This window comes from Carassius carassius, chromosome 4 (genome assembly GCF_963082965.1).
Source record: "Carassius carassius chromosome 4, fCarCar2.1, whole genome shotgun sequence".
Classification (NCBI taxonomy): domain Eukaryota; kingdom Metazoa; phylum Chordata; class Actinopteri; order Cypriniformes; family Cyprinidae; genus Carassius; species Carassius carassius.
Window position 1 is genome coordinate 23,157,588 of NC_081758.1, and position 21,582 is coordinate 23,179,169.

The 21,582-nt window shown below is 43.2% G+C and overlaps 1 protein-coding gene and 1 long non-coding RNA gene across 2 annotated transcripts in view; one reads left to right on the forward strand and one right to left on the reverse strand.

The window, feature by feature from the left end:
• The window catches only part of LOC132139523 (uncharacterized), a 318,882-nt gene that overhangs the window by 84,232 nt on the left and 213,068 nt on the right, over positions 1 to 21,582 (forward strand). The window lies entirely within an intron of this gene.
• LOC132130847 (extracellular matrix organizing protein FRAS1-like) overlaps positions 1 to 21,582 on the reverse strand; it is a 135,373-nt gene that overhangs the window by 72,984 nt on the left and 40,807 nt on the right. The window contains exons 3-12 of the mRNA XM_059542691.1: positions 11,231 to 11,338; positions 10,766 to 10,858; positions 10,164 to 10,323; positions 9,031 to 9,164; positions 8,766 to 8,849; positions 7,397 to 7,498; positions 6,441 to 6,632; positions 5,071 to 5,160; positions 1,453 to 1,491; positions 1,177 to 1,324 (exon numbers count right to left, since the gene is read on the reverse strand). Of these exons, the coding sequence (XP_059398674.1) occupies positions 1,177 to 1,324; positions 1,453 to 1,491; positions 5,071 to 5,160; positions 6,441 to 6,632; positions 7,397 to 7,498; positions 8,766 to 8,849; positions 9,031 to 9,164; positions 10,164 to 10,323; positions 10,766 to 10,858; positions 11,231 to 11,338 (1,150 nt within the window). The remainder of the gene's footprint in view (positions 1 to 1,176; positions 1,325 to 1,452; positions 1,492 to 5,070; positions 5,161 to 6,440; positions 6,633 to 7,396; positions 7,499 to 8,765; positions 8,850 to 9,030; positions 9,165 to 10,163; positions 10,324 to 10,765; positions 10,859 to 11,230; positions 11,339 to 21,582) is intronic.

Genomic DNA, 21,582 nt, shown 5'->3' on the forward strand with positions numbered 1-21,582 from the left:
AACTAACTACTTGAGTAGTTTTTTATCCTATACTTTTTTACTCTTACTCAAGTACCTATTCAGACTATTACTTTTAGTTTTACTTGAGTAAATATTTCTGTAAGTACTTTTACTTTTACTTGAGCACAGTTTTTGGGTACTCTACCCACCTCTGGTTTTGAGTGCAAATGTATTATAATATGGCCACTAGCTAGTAAATCATTCCAAATCACAGCATTTCTCACAGTAACACTGCAGGTCATCTGATAAAACACTGATGCTGATGATGGGCTCCTTCTGTTCCTCACAACAGGCAGTCGAGTTAACAAATGGTTATGTGGCTGTGAATGCATACACACTGTCTTTGCCGTATTTATAAAATCTGGACATTAACCAGCTAACAAGCACTATCACCACACAAGATGCTACTTACCATGTCATTTATAATGCATATGATAAATATATAAGGGAAAACTTTTTTTTTTTTAAATGTAAACAGGAAAGTCATATTTCTGTGAAAAAGTTTAAACGATAATAAACTCTTTGACTGCTGTGTTTAGAGAATTCATTAGCATTATCTAATAAGCATAAACACAGAGATGCCAAACGGTCAACATACATACATATACCGGTAAACATACAAACAATTTACCGTCTCTTCAGATAAACATACAGTACATATCTATATAAAAGCAAATGCAAACACATTCTGCTTGCTTGCTCTCTTTGGCATTTTCCAAGAGAAAGCGAGAGAATGAAAGATGCATGTTCCTTCTTGCAGCATCTTTTGAAGTCACCTTGGAAATTTAGTATATAGAGCAGACCCAAGTCTTATGGGTCCTGCAGAGCTAAATAACCACATCAACTAACCAGAATATAATATTATAGCTCTCATCTCTCTCCCACTGAGATCAACTGTTTTGTCTTTATGGTTAAGGAATTGTTCCTTGGAGGGCTGATAAAGAAAGATTTTCAGAACAATTCAGAATTATGCTTTTTTAATCATATAAAGAAATTATTTTAAACTAGGAATAGAATGATGTAATGTTCTTTTGAACTTAATAAATCAAAGTATTACCCCAATTTTACTGATTATATTGCAATATATTCACAAGAGAGTATGGTAATTAACTACAGCAGCTTCGTACATCCTTGCCGTTTGGGAAATGAACACCAACATAGACGCGCAGGTCTCACCTGGATTGCAGTCCGGACAGCACTGTTCAGGGTGAGGTATAGTTAGGGTGCCCAATGGACAGGTGGGACAGGAGTGCTGATAACAGGTCACATGACCCTCCTGACACTGGCACTCATGACACAGCCCCTCTCTGACGCTCTCTAGATTCTGAGACCAGAGACACAAGAACAGTACACAGACATTTTTGCTTAGACAAAAAATATAATTGTATATAAAAAAATATAATATAATTGTATTTATAAATTTTTGCAAACCATGTTCTCATGTTTACTTACAGTGAGGAGTCTAAAACTCTTTATGCTGGCTTTCTGCCCCTAAATGGACAAAGACCGTTTGAATGGTGGTGGTATTGATTAGCTTGTCTTTTTTCTTCATTTCTATCAAAAGCTCAAAAGTTTGGGGTCAGTATTTATTTATTTTTTTTGAGAGAGAAAGTAACACTTTTATTTAGCAAGGACACGCAATTGACAAGATGTAACAGGAATAGATTTATAATGTTAGATAAAACCTATTTAAAATAAAAGTATTTATTTTGAACTTTCTCTTCGTTAAAAATCCCTGCAAAAATGTGTCTTCGTTTACACAAAATATTAAGCGGCACATCTGTTTTCAACATTAATAACACAAAATGTTTATTAAGCACCAAATCAGCATATTAGAATAATTTCTGAAGGATCATGTCACATTGAAGACTGGAGAAATTATGCTGAAATAAATTGTATTTTAAAATATTGTGACGAGCATCCTCGGAGGAATCAGCGTCGCCCTGGCAATCGACGCAGAACACCTGCACGTCCTCACCGCCGGCTGATCGGTCACAGCTGCTCCCCATCAGCCTGCGCACTTTTAAGCAGCACACGCTGCACTCACAAGACGGTCTCTAGCGCAATGAAACGCTGGTCTAATCCTTCTCTCATTTCTCCTCAGAAAGCAGCGAGTGACCGACAGCCCACTCACCTTGGAGCACGTCTGGACACCCACTTTCGCTTTGGATTTCCCCCGAAGAGCACAGGAACGCACGGGAAGCACCAGCCATCACGAAGCGGCTCACCTCACTTCACCAGGGACTTTTGAATAAATCCACCCTCCTTGGCTTTACATTCACGAAACCTTGTCGAGTGATTCTTCACCTCGTGACAGTGGTGGAGAATGCGGGTAGATTAGTGAAGGATCACCGACAAGTTCACCACTCCAACCCCCAACTTTTTTTTCTTCTTTTCTTGTTTGTGGGTCCAGCAGAAAATAGTGGAACACCTCGCCACTCGCCTGGGCAGGATGGAGGATCAACTCACCGCCGTCGGGCCTCCGCAGCCCAGCGCGTTCCGCTACCTGAACCTCATGCACAAGCCACCCGCTTGTTACCAAAGATGACCGCCGATGACGATGTGGAGGCCTTCCTACAGGTCTTCGAGAACACCACCCACCTTGACGAATGGCCCGAGGAGGAATGGGCACAGGCGCAGGCCCTCCTCACCGGCGAAGCACAAAGGGCTTACTTTTCGCTCCCCTTGACGGTCGCCGACGACTATGCCGAAGTCAAGCGAGAAATCCTGGCGAGCATTTACTCTCCACTGTCTGCGCCGCCCAGCAGTTCCACGAATGGAAATTCAAGCCCCGGGTGCCAGTCCGTGCCCAGGCAGCCGAACTCGGCCGCATCGCCCAGCATTGGTTGCTGGAGGGAAACCCCACCCCAACACAGGTAGCGGAACGATTGGTGGTCGATCACCTCCTCCGCTCGCTATCTCGCGCCCACCGTCAAGCCGTCGGGATGAGGAACCCGACCAACGTCCTGGAACTTGTGGAGGCGATCGAGCTGGCGGATGCTGTCCATCACCGCGAGGCCGGGGACCGGCTGCCGCCATTCCCCCGGAGGGTGGTCCAGGAGCGACGCCCGCTCGAAGGCACCCCGCAACCGGTCAGTAGGCCGACGGTTCCCCCACCGCGAGATGAGCCCATGCCTAACGCTGAACCACCATCACCCCCGCGAGCCTGGCTGGCAGGCTGCATCGTCCACCAGCGTGTACCAGTGGGAGCCCCGAAGCCGAGGTGACGGTGGATGGGAGACGATTCTGGGCCCTGCTGGACTCAGTGCGGTCACCCTCATCCAGTCACAGTTGTGCGACCCCCGAAGCGACCAGAAAAGCTTCCTACCGATTACCTGCGTGCACGGAGACACTCGCCAAGTACCGGCCCGTGAAATGGTCATCTCGTCCCCCCATGGCACCTGGCCGGTGGAGGTAGGCCAGGTGAAGGACCTGCCGGTGGTCGTACTGCTCGGGAGGGACGTCCTCCCACGGCCCCACCCTCTCCCACATTTTGTCGTCGAGAACGGCTTGTTGTACTGTGTCGCCCAGCGGAGGGGGGAGGAGAAGAATTATTGGTGGTACCCCGGTCCAAGACCGAAGCCGTCCTGGAACTGGCCCATTCCCATCCTATGGCAGGTCACCTCGGGGCAGCCAATACCACCCAACGCATCTGCGACTGCTTCCACTGGCCGGGCCTGGATGCCGAAGTGAAAGGCTTCTGCCAAGCCTGCCCGACCTGCCAGGCCACGTCGCCTCGGACCCCTCCCCCCAGCCCACTCATCCCGCTGCCTATCATCGAGGTGCCCTTCGAGTGGATTGGAATGGACATAGTGGGGCCATTGCCAAAGTCTGCCCGCGGACATGAACACATCCTGGTGATCGTCGACTACGCCACCCGCTACCCAGAAGCAGTGCCCCTGCGGAAGGCCACGGCGAAGTCCATTGCCCAGGAGCTGTTTCTGCTGGCCAGCCGAGTCGGCCTCCCCACCGAGATCCTGACTGACCAGGGAACTCCATTCATGTCCCGGCTGATGGCGGATCTCTGCAGGCAGCTGCGGGTGAAACAGTTGAGGACCACAGTCTACCACCCGCAGATGGACGGACTCGTAGAGAGATTCAACCAGAACCTCAAACAAATGCTCAGACGTGTGGCGGCGGAGGACAAGCGGGATTGGGACCTCATGATTCCCTACGTCCTCTTCAGGATCCGTGAAGTCCCTCAGGCCTCAACTGGTTTCACCCCCTTCGAGGTCCTGTTCGGGCGTCAACCACGGGGGCTCCTTGACATGGCCAGGGAAGCGTGGGAGCAGCAGCCTGCCCCTCATCGCACCGTCTGCGGAGGGTGCTCTCGGAGCTCCGGCGGGCTGGGCTCACCGCCAACCCCCGCAAATGCCACCTAGCCCTCTCTGAGGCCAAGTACCTGGGCTTCCAAGTCGGCCGAGGCCTCATCCGGCCACAGGAGAAGAAGGTAGAGTCCGTACACTCCGCCCCGGACGAAAACCCAGGTACGTGCCTTCTTGGGGTTGGCGGGTTACTAGCTCGATCGGTCACAGCTGCTCCCCATCAGCCTGCGCACTTTTAAGCAGCACACGCTGCACTCACAAGACGGTCTCGAGCCGAATGAAACCCTGGTCTAATCCTTTTCTCGTTTCTCCTCAGAAAGCAGCGAGTGACCGACAGCCCACTCACCTTGGAGCACGTCTGGACACCCACTTTCGCTTTGGATTTGTACTGAAGAGCACAGGAACGCACGGGAAGCACCAGCCATCACGAAGCGGCTCACCTCACTTCACCAGGCACTTTTGAATAAATCCACCCTCCGGGGCTTTTACATTCACGAAACCTTGTCGAGTGATTCTTCACCCCGTGACAATATATTAAAATAGAAAACATATTTCAAAATATTACTGTTTTTACAGTATTTTTGATCTAATAAATGCACCATTGGAGAGAATAAGAAACTTCTTTCAGAAACATCTTACTGAACGCAAACTTTTGAATGGTAGCATATGTTTTTCACATGTGAACATGAATATAAAACCAATGTATGTTTAACCAAAACCATATTTAAAGAAGCATGCTTTGTACCTTTTGATGTGGCTGTGAATATGTACAGGAACTGGTTGTTGTCTTACACTCTGGGCAGCACTTCCCAGGCAAATGGACCAGTTTTTCTCCCTGGCACAAGGTGTGAAATTTGAGCTCATTTAATTTCAGCATGAAAACACCCCCAGGGGAATGATTAGCTGTCTGACACAGAGCCACAAATCTCTAATTACATCACATTTCCAATTCTACCTCTGAGGTTCTTTATAGCGGGCCATTATCAATAGTCATTTACATTCATGAGGGAATCTTTTAGTTGTCTATGTGTAACACAGTTTGATCACCAAAGTCATGGTGGTATTACAAATGAATAAGCAGATGTCAGTGAAATATTCTAAAGATGAGAAAGAAGGTTTGATCATTGTTGATCCAGAAGCATCAGCATCGTCACCAGATACAGAAGCATCTTTTGTGTTTCTTGTTAAATCAGACATTCTATTGCTCTAAATTCATTGAACATCAACTCTTATTTTAGTTAATCTAGGACCTTAAACCACTGCACTGAAACAAAAAAAGTTACCTAAAATGTACTTCATGTGAGAACATCTATTTAAAATGGTTTAAATCAAGTAAAAAAAAAAAACAAAAAAAATCACCAAACTGACACAAATCATTAGTTAACACAAAAATAAAATAAAATTAGCTTTGTATGATGAACATATTTCATTTAGGCTTCTAATCATAATAAAAAAAAATTTTTTTAGTTCCAACGATGAACAAAAATTATATGGGTATGGACTGAGAGTGAGTGAATATGACAAAACTATCCTAAAAATGGGACTAGCAGAAAAACAAGTAGAAATAGCTCAAAATAACTGCATGTTACCACTTTTTACAGCATGCATAATAGTTTTACACACCAGAATATATGTCACATTTAAAACCTGAGTTTTTTGATCAGACTCATGTACTACTCCTTCAAACTTCAGTTATGAACTCTACCATGAACCTAGTGCAATTCACAGGACTTTTAAATCAGAGTTTCCTCTCTAAAGAATAACCTTTACAGTGACACTTCTGGATTTGGGCCAAAAGCACAATTATTAAGTGATAAATCTCCACAGTGCTCAACCTTTCAAAGCTCCTTATGATTAATGGAGAAGCGGAGAACATATTGATTGAATAAAGTTGTAATTCATAAAGGGACAAATGACCACAGAGATAATGTGCCCCAGGTTTAAAACTCGCCCGTTATATTTTGCCCTAATAATTATCAACATTTCAAATGGCATTATATAAGGCATCCCCCCAGCTGAGCTTGTTAATTGTGTCTTTTAATGGGTTGATTAAGCACGTGTCTCTGCTGATGGCTCTGCATAGAAATGTGTTCCTTATAAAATTTGGACACATACCTGTGGGCACTCCATTCTGGCGCACTCGACCCTTTGGCACAGGACCTGACCCCGTTCACACATACAGAACACACAACCGGTGTCATTCCACATATCGCTTTGATAACGGACCATGCCCTCATAGATGCAGCTGCCTTTAGACGAGACACAATCTTGGCAGCACTGCCCAGGTCGCTTGATCTTCATCTGACCCTGAGAACAACGCACATTAGCACACACTTGTTATAATGAACATCAAATCATTTTTACTTCTGCCTCAGTTTGTAAAAAGAAAAAATCATTTGTAAACGACAAGACAGAGACTGATTTGTTTTCAACCCAGAATATTTCTTTAAAAACCTCACAACTGTTTTACAATATATATGTGGAGGTATTAGAAATTAGGAGTTTGGACGGGACCTACTGAAGGACTTGTGCCTGTTGTTTTAGGAAAATAACCAGTAGACTGGAAAAGAAAAACTAGTCAATCTGTAGAAAAAAGGGTGAATTATGCCAACTTTTAACATATAGATGGACTCTAGCTAATAAATAGGAACAAAAAGCCATAAAAGACTCATTTTCATTTAATGGGGTGATTTCACGCTCTTTAAAGATTCACACATTAAGGTAAGATATAAAAATGAAATGTCTGTTTCTGCTGAGAATTGTTATAAAGCACAGTTACATAAGATTATGAATTTTGCATGAAAGCAAAAGACTGAGTTGGAAAACACCGTGAAGCTACAGACAAAATGCGAAATATATGGTGCAAACAATCCTGGATGACGAAAAATCCTAACTGTCACTTTCAGACCAAGAGAAGCATAAACTGCAAGAATCAAAGGGAGACTGTATTAAATTGTAAATGGCAACAGTCAGTTAGCCAACAGCTTCTCTTTTGTGATCTTCTCGGTAAGCTTGCTGGTCAAGAAAGGTCTTTGTCATGAAATGTTGGGGTGTAATGGGTTACTGCTGACCTTATCACAGTGAAGAGGAGGGCACTTCTCTGTCTGACAGCGAGAATGACCGCGATCGCACACACAGGTGGTACAGCTGCCCCTCTGCCACTGCTCGCCATGCTAAAAACACACACGCACACAATAAAAGAGTTCTGAGAGAAGGGAAACATCTACTGTATGTCATCAATACTATGTTTTTAAATGTGTGTAAAATTCCAATTTAAAATTCCAGAGCTCCACCAACAATGTCTCGATTCAATTTCAAGATTCAGATATCACCTCAAAGCTGTTCAAAGCTTTAGCAGCAGAACACATTAAAGCACATAAATAATTTAAAATGAATGACAATTTCTGCCAGTGTTGTAGTGAACAAGACAAGTACTAGAAGGAGCTGAAAAGAATGGTGAATGTTATCCTTGCTTCGCTTTCACACAATCCACTGTGATCAAGAGCTGAATTCCGCTGAGTGGGACGTGATTGCTGCGAGCACGGTCAACAGAGAAACAGCCCTAAAAGACATGCTGATGAGAGATTTTGGGGCGCTTGTGACGTCTGAGTGTTTAAAGAGAGGTGTCACTACTGCAAGGATGTAACCATATATTCCAGACGGAGGGAATCAAATGGAATACAGTAATTTAAGAATTAACCATTAAAAACCCATATGATTCAACCATCATCTGAATATGCTATGTCTGTAGTAATACTAAGTCTATATTGGCACTTTGACAACTCCGAATTATAGAGGAACTGTATATGCATGTTTCCAACAATAAACTTTAGCTTATTACTTGTATTACTAGCACATTTAGCCATACACTTTTATCTATACCTTTCTTAAATACTTGGTCAAGGAATATAAATATATGTAGTAGGCTATTAATTACTACTTTTTTCTTTGCTTGATTTTTATTTACGTTTGCACTGCTAATATTTCGATATTCAATGTTTATTTATGCAACCTCTTTATTTTATATAGCAGACTTTTCATTGTATGCAGCTATGCTGTAAATGCGTTGGCAATAAAAACATACAGTTTTTTTTTATGTTAGACCAAAACTTCGAATTGAGAGAGAGTGAGCAAACAGTTGAAAAGTCAGTTGAGAGACTGATGTGTATTATGTGTGATATGAGGCAAGAAAGAAGTGTGGAGGAATGACAGAAGCAAGAGTGACAAGCATATAACACACATACCAAACTCAGGCTCTCTGCTCAACCCATCTGCCACAATATGAAAGATGAACACACTTTAACCCACACTTACTATCCCTTCCCTAAAAAGGTATTTCGTAATACAGACATGCATTATCCCATCTGTCACCCTCGATCTATCTCTGTCCTCGGATCTCTGTGCATACTTCACCTTTCTTTAATCTCTTTTCCGGCTTACCTTGTGCTCATTCCCAGCCTCCATGCAGGGATTCGGCTCACATTGAGGACAGCACCTTCCTGGCTGGACCACCAGATTCTCATTCTGTATGTCCAATGAGAACATCGACATGGTTTCAATAGCTAGAACTACTCTTTCAATTCATAATAACATCTTGATTTCGAGATGATGTGGTAGTTTTACACACCAAGACAGACAGAACTGTGTTTTTCCTTGACCATTACTAAGATCAAGACACAAGGCACAGTTCAGGGTTGTTACTGACCGCTTTGCATGTAACAGGCTGACACTCTGCAACCAGGCATTTAGTGTGACCGTTTCTGCATCGACACTTTGTACAGGGACTGGTTGTCCATTCTGCCCCATCTCTGTACTGACGGCCTTCCCAAGAGCAGGCGGCTAAGGAATCAAAAAGAGCATTTTAATTGCCAAAACTGCAGAACTGCAGAACACTGGTCTTTGACAGTATGAAGCACATAAAACCCTCATGGTACCCATACAGCTAAGAAAAGCATGCATTTTTTAAAGCAATCAGCAAAACAAACAGACGATTGCTACTAACATCACAACACGCGAGTAAAAGCTAAAGTGTAAAAAAAGAATTGTTGTTACATTTTGATTAAAAACTATGAGGTCAAAAACGTTAAATTTTGATCAAAAATTACAACGTCAAAAATGTTTAGTAATAAACCATAAGCATGGATGAACTGTTTACAGTAACTTCAGTATCATGCACTTTGAAAATCGTGAATTTCCATTTAATGTTGACATGCAAATTAAGATTAAATAAAGTTGTTGTTTTTTAGGTGCAGCTTATATTTGCTTTACTGTGGCCATTTATATTGTTTTAATATATTTGATAAATAATTAGATTCAGAATCATTCTAAATTGGCAGAGATCAATAAATGAGAAAAAAAAACATAAATATTGATACAAATAATATTGATATAAATAACAAACAAATATCCGGTGTATTTGTCGTAGAAAAACTACAATAAAAAAATGTATTAACTAAAGTATTAAATAATTAGAGGAAACAAAATACAATTTTTCCATAAATAGTTAAATAATAAATAAATACTATAGGCAGAGTAGGCAGTTGCCTAGGGTCTCGGGCCCTAAACAAATGCATCCTTCAGGGGCTGCTAAGCGTAAGGCCAAGCAGGCACACAAAGAAAGTGCAGCTCGTCATGCAGGTATCATCTATTTTGGAGTGATTGTAATGTATTGTAAAAAAATAAAATAAACTGAGCCTGACGATCAGCAACGTTTTGGGATAGATCATTTGACGGTTATTCTGAGTTCAAAAGAGTGCAATCACCGTTGATGGCAATCGCTTTCACAAACAGCAAGTAGCCCATCATGTTGTGCATGAAAAAAGTTGCAGCTTACTGTACCTCCATTGTGAGCACATATAGGGCAGCAGTCTCCGTCTGGGATGAAAAGACTCTGGTCTTTCCCACAACTAAGAGAAGGACAAGCACGTGGCCCACAGGTCACCTTCCCATGAGAGCATGTGCACACCGAACATTTGGAGTCACTCCACTGACTGTCATGCTGAGTGAGTGGAAGCAGGAGAGTGGTAAATCAGGAAATGGATGAAGAGAAATATCGATTGCAAAACTTAACTGAAATAATGAATGAAAAAACTGTTTTCTTTAAATCTGAGCAAACAGAATATGACAAATATCACTTATTGTTCTGAGCCCCAATACCAACACAGCCTGCTCCCTAAAGTAAATGCTACTTGACTTGAAAGCTACACTGCTAGAATCTTAAACAGGGCATCAAGTGGCTCTTTAGCAGGGATGATTGGGACAAAAAAAAAAGAAGTTTGCTCAGTCAGGGAAGAGTGGAATAGAACCAAAAATCCTGTTGTGCACAAAACAAGGCAATCACTGATTTGGGTGCTTGACCAGAAGTGGGACAATTGGCCAAGGGACAGGAAGGGGCTTTTAGCATCTTTCATTGGAGTGGTGTCATGAGCCATGTTACTTACCCCATAAACAATTCCTTCATGCTGACAGATGCCAGGAAACTGTGCAAAACATTCTGGACAGCACTTGTTAGGTGGGATTCTCAAGCGATGACCCTTGTAAAACATCCAGAGAAACATTTAAACAGATGCATTAGCATCTCAGAAAAACTGAGAACAAACTCAAACTGGCAAAACTCGCTTCAAATTAAAGCAGTTTACAGTAAAAGAAATTTAGAGACAAAATTGCCATTCTCGTAAATGCATTTACATTCATTATATTTTTTTATAACGACATCTCTTAATCTTCAGCAGAGCAGTGAATTGCACCAACTTTTGTGAGAAGTGAGTCAAACCGACGCTCTCAATGTTTCATGTGATTGGCTGTTTGCTTCACGTCACACTTTCAGGTGCACGCACTCTAGAGTTAATCACAAGCACTGTTTTTCCCTGTTTTAAAAGGCACAATAGCAAATACTTAATTCTTACTCTCTGAAAGTCACACTGGGGATTTTGGCAGCGAGTGGGTTTGCAGATGACAATATCATTGTAGCAGAAGCAGTCTTGACAGGTGTCTGGTTTCCATGATGTATTGTTCTATAACAGCAAGAAAGGTACAAAGACATAAATCCATGCACACCAAATGCCATCATCTCTCAGTTTATGATGCATGCATTGGGAATGACGCAAAACCTTGACAGTCTAACATCTGGAGATGATGACACCATAAAAAGAGTGATCAGTGTCCAATCCCAAATAATGATTCAACATTTTCTTACTAAACATTCAAAAATCATAAATTTTCAAAACAGCACCAGAATTTTTGTTGTATTTTTTATAAATTCTTAACTGAAACGGTTTTAACAAGGCCATTGGAAATGGTTACAACATTATGCATTTAACCAGAGACATCTCCATTACCAACAATAAATGTTAGAACCTCAACAGATAAGACTGACAAGAGATCGCTATGGTATTTTAAGATGTATCAACAGTCTTGCCTGAGGAACATACTGATTTACAAGGGTATCGGATGAACAGGTAAAACAGAGGAGGAGCCTCCTTCATGTCAATGTTGCCTTTTCACTGAGCTTATCCAAACAGACATAAACAGACAGTTTGGACTGGACCTAAAACAAATTCAAGATGCTATTCAGTGACAAGTTGTGGAAAAAAACTCTTGCATTGCCTTCCTTCTTATCCCAACCATAAGAAAAAAAGTGGATGAACTTTTTTTTTAATGAAGATCCAGACCATGCCAGTAAGAACTTGGTCCTTTGTTTAATTAATTTCACAGCGGATTCATTTACAAGCAAGGCACAATTTTCAGAAAGATTGAAACTAAAAGATGATGCTGTGCTACTATATTGGAATCCGACAGTAATGTCGCACCACACAAGTGTTAGTTACTGTTTTTATTACATGGGCACTATTGCTTTGTCTGCTAAGACAGATCGTTTGAAATGCATTTATGTGTTTTTAACCTAAATCACAACAGTGTCCATCTGTGATTGATGCAGGCTGTCAATCATACACAACTGTAAGCTAATCATACCAGTGGGCATTTACTTCCAAGTCTACAATCTGCTACACCTATTCAAACAGAGCGTTCAGTTGAGGGGGTCAAAGCAGGACAGAAAAAGTCTGTTCTAAATCATGATGTTTTTTGATGTAAAAACATTATTAAAAAAACATTATAAGTGGACCTCAGAGAACAGTATAAAAGGATAAACAGGCAGTTCATGACCCCTTTAAGAGAGGTGAGGGTGAATGAAACACTGTGCTGCCACTGAAGCATTTTATTGTTGTGATTTTTTTTCTTTTATGTAAAGCACTTTGAATTACCATTGTGTAGGAAATGTGCTATATAAACTTGCCTTGCCTTAAATGACACAAATACAGTAAGACTATTTCATTTATAAGAGCTGATGTTAAGAAGAAAACTTAGTAATGTTGCTTTAGAGCAGTAGCGCATAGCGTATGTAAAAAATTTACAAGTTTTTAAAACTAAAGGCATCACAGACCTGTAAGAAGTCGTCAGAAGCAACAAAATCTAAAAAGGAGCCATGCAGAAAATATGACCAGTCCTACCTTGATCTTGGTTTTATTGCCTGTGGAGGTCCAGACGGTGAGGAAGTCCCTCAATGTCTTTTATGCTTAGAAAGGTTGGCCAGTGCTAGCACGAAACCCTCAAAACTTAAACGGCACCTCACAACAAAACACTCTGCATATGCCAACAAGGGGCGATCGAAGAGTATCTTCGTCAGCAAAAACTGATTAAAGGTACAACCAGCATCCCTGAAAAAGCAATTCGAGCCTCATTTTTAGCTGCATATAGAATCGCAAAATCCAAAAGGCCACACACCATAGGAGAGGATCTTCTGCTGCCAGCCTGCATAGACGTCGTTGAGGAAATGCTGGGTAAAGAAGCTGCAGGAAAGATCGCTAAAGTTCCACTTTCTGATAACACAGTACCACGGCGTATTGAGTAAATGTCCTCTGATTTACGCAAACAGACAAGTGACAAAATCCGGAGTAGTGTTGCATTTGCTCTACAACTGGACGAAAGGACAGATGTTGCAAAATGTGCACATTTACTGGCTTATGTCAGGTACGTTGACTCCACTGACATGGTTGAGGACTTCTCATTTTGTGAAGAACTGAAAGAACAAACGACAGGGGCAGATATTTTTGAGGGCTTCCATTGGGATAACTGTGTGTGGGTCTCTGCACGGACGGTGCGACTGCAATGACAGGCAAGAAAAGTGGTCTTTGTTGCTCGAGTAAGGGAGCTGGCCCCATTAGCTACTTTTACCCACAGTTTTTTTACATCGAGAAGCCCTTGCCAGTAAGAAACTGCACCCGGAGTTAAACGATGTGTTGCAGACTGCCATCAAAATAGTAAACGCTATCAAGGCTGGGGCACGTACTCTCCTCATGACTTTTTACATCGCTATGCACTGAAATGGGCTCAGAACATCAGCACCTCCTGCTTCACGCCAAGGTCAGGTGGCTATCACGGGGTAATGTGTTAACTCGTCTGCTTGAGCTGCGAGAAGAGGTCTCACAGTTTTTAGCAAGTGTTAATTCTCCTCTTGCTGTACATCTGTCAGATGAAAAATGGTGCGCGAAGCTTGCCTATCTGTCATATTTACTGACATATAAATGTACTGAAAGCATGCAAGGTCCAGCATCATCCATCCTGACCTATATAGATAAGATCACAGCTTTCATCAGCAAGCTGAAATTGTGGAGATCCCGAGTGGAAAAAGGAGTGTGGGACATGTTTCCATCACTGTGTGGAGTGTGCGCCAATGACGGTGAACGCATCCAAAACACTGTACATTCTCACCTCGGCGCACTCATTCAGAAATTCCACGAGTATTTTCTTGATATTAGAGGTAAGATATATATTTTTGGTTATATTATTATTATTGTTGTTGTTATTTTATACGTTAAACACTCTTACATGCGTGTCAGTCTATCGAAAATAATTCCTAGATTCGATGTGTTGTGTTCAAAGAAGCAGGCACACTCTACATACTAATACATTTCACTTGCTTAGTCTTAAGCTTGAAGTAGTTATTAAACACAATATTTCAGTTCTTGAGATTTGTACGTTTTTGCTAATCAGTAGTACTCAGCTATTCCTCTCATAACCTTAACATATCCATTAGGCTGCTGTTTTGACATCTGAATGGTTATAACTTTCTGTATTTCTTTCAAGCCTTTTGGTATTGCAATCAATTGTATATTTCATTCATATGAAAGTAAATTAAATTAATAGGAAAATAAAAACTGTTCTCTACTTACTTCTAAATGAAGATGTGTTTTCCCCATATTTCCTTTTAAACATTTTATGGTGGGTCTTGAGATTGATTATACTTGTCTAGGTGGGTCCTAGAATGAAAATTTTGGGAACCCCTGCTTTAGAGGACCTTCATACTATAGATTTCCACACAAATCATCAAGATGTGAGCTATGTCAGAGGCTTATTTAAAATGTATGTGACAAATCAGATATACAGTATGTACACAAAACTTTGATTTGCTCTTTCTGATCATAAATTCTGTTCAGCTGTGTTATAAATCACACACAGTGACAGCTATCCTGAGGAGCCATCTTGTCAAAGTGACACTTTCAGCAAGTGTTGATGGGTTGCGCATTTCAGGCGCAGCACGGAGGCTCTGAAGTGACACTGCACAGATGTCTTAATGGGGAATGGTCCCAGTGTAGCTTTGAATGGCCAGCTTGAAGAGATCTGAGGACAGTCAATATCTCAGCAAACTGTCTGTGGTATCCAGAGGCCCAGAGTGCTGATACAATCTTAGTCTGAGTTCTACAAACACATCTCATGCGATCTGTGACATGCAACACATTCAGCTATAACTATGAAAATATAACATTGCACCTATAAGAACAAATATACCCAATTTAACCTATAAAGACCAATGTAATGGGGAAAAAGAGTATTGAAAACATTAATATATTAATGTTAATAGTTCAACCAAAAATTTAAAATTGTATTGTTCCAAGCACATATTTTTCTGTGGAACACAAAATATTAGTCTTTGAAAAATATTCTAGAAATACTGTTCCACTGAAGTAAAATAAATGAGGGCTGGGGCTGTCAAGTTTCAAATTAAAGAACAGAATTTTTATTTTGAGATGAACTTTAGACAAGAGCCATAAAATCAAGTCAATGTAATGGAAACTGTGTTGATAAAGCCTGTTTTTGATGAGTTATATAAAAGAACAGCTGCAGAATTAAAATGAAAAGTGTGCTGTGCTTTCTCAGCCGTAACATAAACTTGATAAAACCCTCTAAATGACATTACCCACAAACCTCCAGGTATTTCCTGACATTTCATAAATGATAATCTTATCAGACCAATCAAAACAAAATGAATTTTAATTAGCCTGAGATAGCTTGAATCAACAAAGTCTGCACCTTAGGTGGAACTAAGGACATTTCTTTCTAGCATCAAAACTTCTGCTTCTTGTTCATGGAGATTACATTCCTATTGCATTATGAGTAAGCAAGGCCCTGAAGTATTGAATTTTTAATCGCTAGTTTCAGCAATGACTGAGAGCAGGTTGTATTTCTCCAGCAGACTTTTGGAGCATTTCTGAGCAAGCAACACATTTGAGATAATGATATCTTTATCAGCTGAACAAAAAAGGCCACAGAAGTTTGTAGTGCTCCAAGTACAACAGTCATAATTTTTTTTTAAAAAGACAATAGTCAACTGACATCTGTCTAATGAAATTATATATTTGAGCTATTTGTAAGGGGAAAAGTTCTGACGTTTAAGAACTTTAAATGAAACATGAAATATCACAAAACATTTCCATTAGCAATTAGTTAACTGCATTTAAAATGTTAGGATGCGTTTCCTGTTTTGTTATAGTTATAAAACGAAAAGCAAAACTATTTTCAAGTAAGCACTAAAATAACTAACACTAAAATAAAAACAAATTAAGCTGTGAAAAATATATATATAAAATAAAATGGCAAAAGCACACAACAAAATGCTAAAACTTAAACTATTGCTACATTTCTAAAACCGAAATATACATATAAATAATAAAAATATAAATCAATAATACTAAATAACGTACTCGGTTACTAAACGTAACCTCGGTTCTCTCTAGAAGAGCGAACGAGTACTGCATCTTAGCTAAGACGCTATGGGAAAAGTCTCTATTCACGAAATACTGAAGCAAAAAATTATCCTTAATTTTGTATTTTTGTAAAGCACATTTGCAGCAGTACACAGCCATAGGCGAGACGGCTCGTTCGCTCATTGGCTTGTTCTGCGGCAACTGCACAGCCTATCGAGCGCAGGCTGATGCAACATCAGACCAATAAGGGCGCTTCGCACCCTTCTTGCCACTTCCCGCCAAAACGGGTGTGGCCCAACCTATAAAAGGAGCTCGAAAAGGCTGACTCACCTGATTTATTTCATCGCCGAAGCGAACCAGAGTGAATCGTACGCACGGCAGAGAACGCAGTACTCGTTCGCTCTTCTAGAGAGAACCGAGGTTACGTTTAGTAACCGAGTACGTTCTCTTACGAGAGCTCTCTCGTACTGCGTCTTAGCTAAGATGCTACGGGAACCCAATGTAAAATGCCGTGCGCGCAGGGATCACACACCAATAAACCTGAAGCAACGCCCAGGATTTACAGTGCACAGTCACCTGAGGGACTCACAGAGAGTCCAGGACAGAAAGGGGGAAAGCCCTCCGTCCCATATCTAGCAGCATCCGTAGATGCGGCAATATGACATCACACAGCCGAGGCAAGGCCTGACCAATGTGGCAATGCGGGTCTTACGCAATACTGCCCATATAACAGTCGGCAGCGCATAGCGCTCGTGAACTCAGAATTCCCCTCAGGGCCCTGATTCGTCTATACCGACAGCAGCCTTGCTTGCAAGGCGGGAACCTCCAGGTTATAGAACCTGATAAATGTAGACGGCGAGGCCCAACCTGCCGCCATACATACAACCCGAATTCCGGAAAAGTTGGGACGTTTTTTAAATTTTAATAAAATGAAAACTAAAAGACTTTCAAATCACATGAGCCAATATTTTATTCACAATAGAACATAGATAACATAGCAAATGTTTAAACTGAGAAAGTTTACAATTTTATGCACAAAATGAGCTCATTTCAATTTTGATTTCTGCTACAGGTCTCAAAATAGTTGGGACGGGGCATGTTTACCATGGTGTAGCATCTCCTTTTCTTTTCAAAACAGTTTGAAGACGTCTGGGCATTGAGGCTATGAGTTGCTGGAGTTTTGCTGTTGGAATTTGGTCCCATTCTTGCCTTATATAGATTTCCAGCTGCTGAAGAGTTCGTGGTCGTCTTTGACGTATTTTTCGTTTAATGATGCGCCAAATGTTCTCTATAGGTGAAAGATCTGGACTGCAGGCAGGCCAGGTTAGCACCCGGACGTTTCTACGACGAAGCCATGCTGTTGTTATAGCTGCAGTATGTGGTCTTGCATTGTCCTGCTGAAATAAACAAGGCCTTCCCTGAAATAGACGTTGTTTGGAGGGAAGCATATGTTGCTCTAAAACCTTTATATACCTTTCAGCATTCACAGAGCCTTCCAAAAAATGCTTGCTGCCCATACCGTATGCACTTATGCACCCCCATACCATCAGAGATGCTGGCTTTTGAACTGAACGCTGATAACATGCTGGAAGGTCTCCCTCCTCTTTAGCCCGGAGGACACGTCGTACGTGATTTCCAACAAGAATGTCAAATTTGGACTCGTCTGACCATAAAACACTATTCCACTTTGAAATAGTCCATTTTAAATGAGCCTTGGCCCACAGGACACAACGGCGCTTCTGGACCATGTTCACATATGGCTTCCTTTTTGCATGATAGAGCTTTAGTTGGCATCTGCTGATGGCACGGCGGATTGTGTTTACCGACAGTGGTTTCTGAAAGTATTCATGGGCCCATTTAGTAATGTCATTGACACAATCATGCCGATGAGTGATGCAGTGTCGTCTGAGAGCCCGAAGACCACGGGCATCCAATAAAGGTCTCCGGCCTTGTCCCTTACGCACAGAGATTTCTCCAGTTTCTCTGAATCTTTTGATGATGTTATGCACTGTAGATGATGAGATTTGCAAAGCCTTTGCAATTTGACGTTGAGGAACATTGTTTTTAAAGTTTTCCACAATTTTTTTACGCAGTCTTTCACAGATTGGAGAGCCTCTGCCCATCTTTACTTCTGCGAGACTCTGCTTCTCTAAGACAAAGCTTTTATAGCTAATCATGTTACAGACCTGATATCAATTAACTTAATTAATCACTAGATGTTCTCCCAGCTGAATATTTTCAAAACTGCTTGCTTTTTTAGCCATTTGTTGCCCCCGTGCCAACTTTTTTGAGACCTGTAGCAGGCATTAAATTTTAAATGAGCTAATTAAGTGGATAAAAGTGTAAAATTTCTCAGTTTAAACATTTGCTACGTTATCTATGTTCTATTGTGAATAAAATATTGGCTCATGTGATTTGAAATTCCTTCAGTTTTCATTTTATTAAAATTTAAAAAACGTCCCAACTTTTCCGGAATTCGGGTTGTATATCCTGCAAGGAGATCCCAGTAGACCACGCCCACGACGAGGCGACGCCTCTTGTGGAGTGTGCTCTGACGCCCAACGGGCACTGAAGGCCCCTGGAAGCATAAGCTAACGCTATGGCATCAACTATCCATCTGGATAGAGTCTGTCTCGAAACAGCCATTCCCTTGGAACGTCCACCGAACGAGACAAATAGCTGCTCCGTCTGCCGAAAGGCAGCAGAGCAAGACACATAAGCTCTTAAAACCCTGACAGGGCAAAGAAGACTCGAGTCTCCATCCTCCCCTGACACCGGCAGGGCAGACAGGGCAATAACCTGAGTCATAACCTCTTGAGTCATTGGGCCCAAACTCCAAGCACGACTGGCTCACCGAGAGCGCGTGCAAATCACCCACACGCTTCACAGAAGCGAGAGCCAACAAGAATACTGTCTTGAACGACGCTGAAGGCTAATCGATTGGATAGGCTCGAAAGGGGGACCCTTCAAGGCCTCCAAAACCGCCGCGAGGTCCCACATAGGGACTGACGGAGGTCTGGGAGGATTCAGCCTCCTAGCTCCTCTGAGGAACCGGATGACTAAATCATTCCTTCCTATTGACTGACCGGACGCCATTTCAGAAAACGCCGCGATGGCAGCCACATAAACTTTGAGCGTGGATGGGGCTCTGCCCTTATCCAACAGCTCCTGAAGGAAGGAGAGGACCTCCGTCCCCTCACAACTAAGGGGTGAATAACCTCGAGCTGTGCACCAGCTGGAGAACACCCACCACTTCGAGGCATACAGACGTCGTGTCGACGGAGCTCTAGCCTGAGTGATGGTATTTAGCACTCCCACTGCGAGATCAGCGGGTAACCGTTGAGTGCCCATACATGGAGGGACCACAACTCCGGTTGAGGGTGCCAAATCGAGCCCCTGGCCTGCGAGAGGAGGTCTCTCCTCAACGGTACCGGCCACGGGGCGACATCTGCTAACTGCATCAAATCTGGGAACCATGGTTGGTTCTTCCAAAGAGGTGCTACAAGCAGTATTGAACATCTCGTTTCTCTCACCCGTTCTATCACCTGCGGAAGGAGGGAGACGGGAGGGAACGCATAAAGCGGGCAGCACGGCCATCTCCGTGACAGTGCGCTTTCGTTCTTGGAAAAGAACGCGGGGCAGTGAGCGTTTTTCGTGGGACGCAAAGAGGTCCACCTCCGCCATGCCAAATCTCTCCCACAACAGCCGGACTGTTTGCGGGTGTAGAGACCATTCGCCCGTAGGAACATTGCCTCTGGACAGCCTGTCTGGACCCAGATTCTGCAGTCCAGGCACATGCACTGCTCTCAGCGAGCGCATGTTGCGCTGAGCCCAAATCAGGAGGCGTTCCGTCAGCCTGCACAGGTTTCGGGACCCGAGACCGCCCTGGCGATTTATGTAGGACACTACGGACATGTTGTCCAAACGGACTACGACGTGGTGATCCTTGATATGGGGACAAAAGCGCGTCAGCGCGTTCTCCACTGCCAGCATTTCCAGGCAGTTGATATGATGGAGCTTTTCCTGTTCTGACCATAGGCCAAAGGACGGTCTGTCTTCGAGCAGCGCTCCCCATCCCGAAGTGGAGGCGTCCGTCGACACCATTTTCACACTCGGGGAAGTCCCCAGGCTTACACCTGATCGGTACCAGTCGTTCGCTGTCCAAGGTGCTAGAGCCGCAACACAGCTCTGATCGACCTTGAAATGCAGCCGGCCAGACGCCCACGCTCTGCGCGGCACCCGAGCCTTCAGCCAGAACTGCAGGGGGCGCATGCGGAGCAGGCCCAGCCGCAGAACCGGAGATGCTGAGGCCATGAGACCCAGCATCTTTTGACAGTGTTTGAGCGACACGGTCGCGCCGCAGCGGAAAGAACTCGCTGCGCGCTGAATGCCCATCGCGCGCTGTGGTGACAGCCGCGCCGTCATGGAACACGAGTTCAGAACTATACCCAGAAACAGGATCGTCTGACTGGGGTTCAGCGAACTCTTCGCCCAATTGACACTGAGGCCGAGCTTCTCGAGGTGATCGAGTAAAACGGCCCTGTGGTCCACGAGCTCCGCTCGTGATCGGGCCAGAACCAGCCAGTCGTCCAAATAATTGTCTGAGTCTGAGAGGAGCGAGCGCTGCATCCATGCACCTCGTAAACGTACGAGGAGCTACGGACAAGCCGAATGGCAGGACTGCAAACTGGTATGCCTGGCCCTCGAAGGCGAATCTCAAATATCGCCTGTGGTTTGACGTTATCTGTATTTGAAAATACGCGTCCTTCAGATCTATTGACATGAACCAGTCCCCTCTGCGAATCTGCGCGAGGAGCTTCCTGGTCGTGAGCATTTTGAAACTGCGTTTCATCAATGCCTTGTTCAGCTGTCTTAGATCCAGTATGGGCCTGAGACCCCCGTCTCTCTTGGGCACCAGAAAGTATCTGCTGTACAGCCCCCCCTCGCTTTGAGCTTGAGACACAGGCTCTACAGCCCCTTTGCTCAACAGTTTTGATATTTCGGCCCGAAGTATGTGTGCTACTTCTGTTTTGACTGTAGTTTCGACGCGCGCTGAAAAGCGCGGTGGGCGTCGAGAAACCTGTAGCGAGTAGCCTCTCTTTATAATGCCTAGCACCCAATCCGAAACCCCTGGAAGCGCTGACCATGCATCTGCATGAATGGCTAAGGGCTGGATGCGAAACGCGCTGTGTTGACTGGGCAACGGCGGCGCTCGA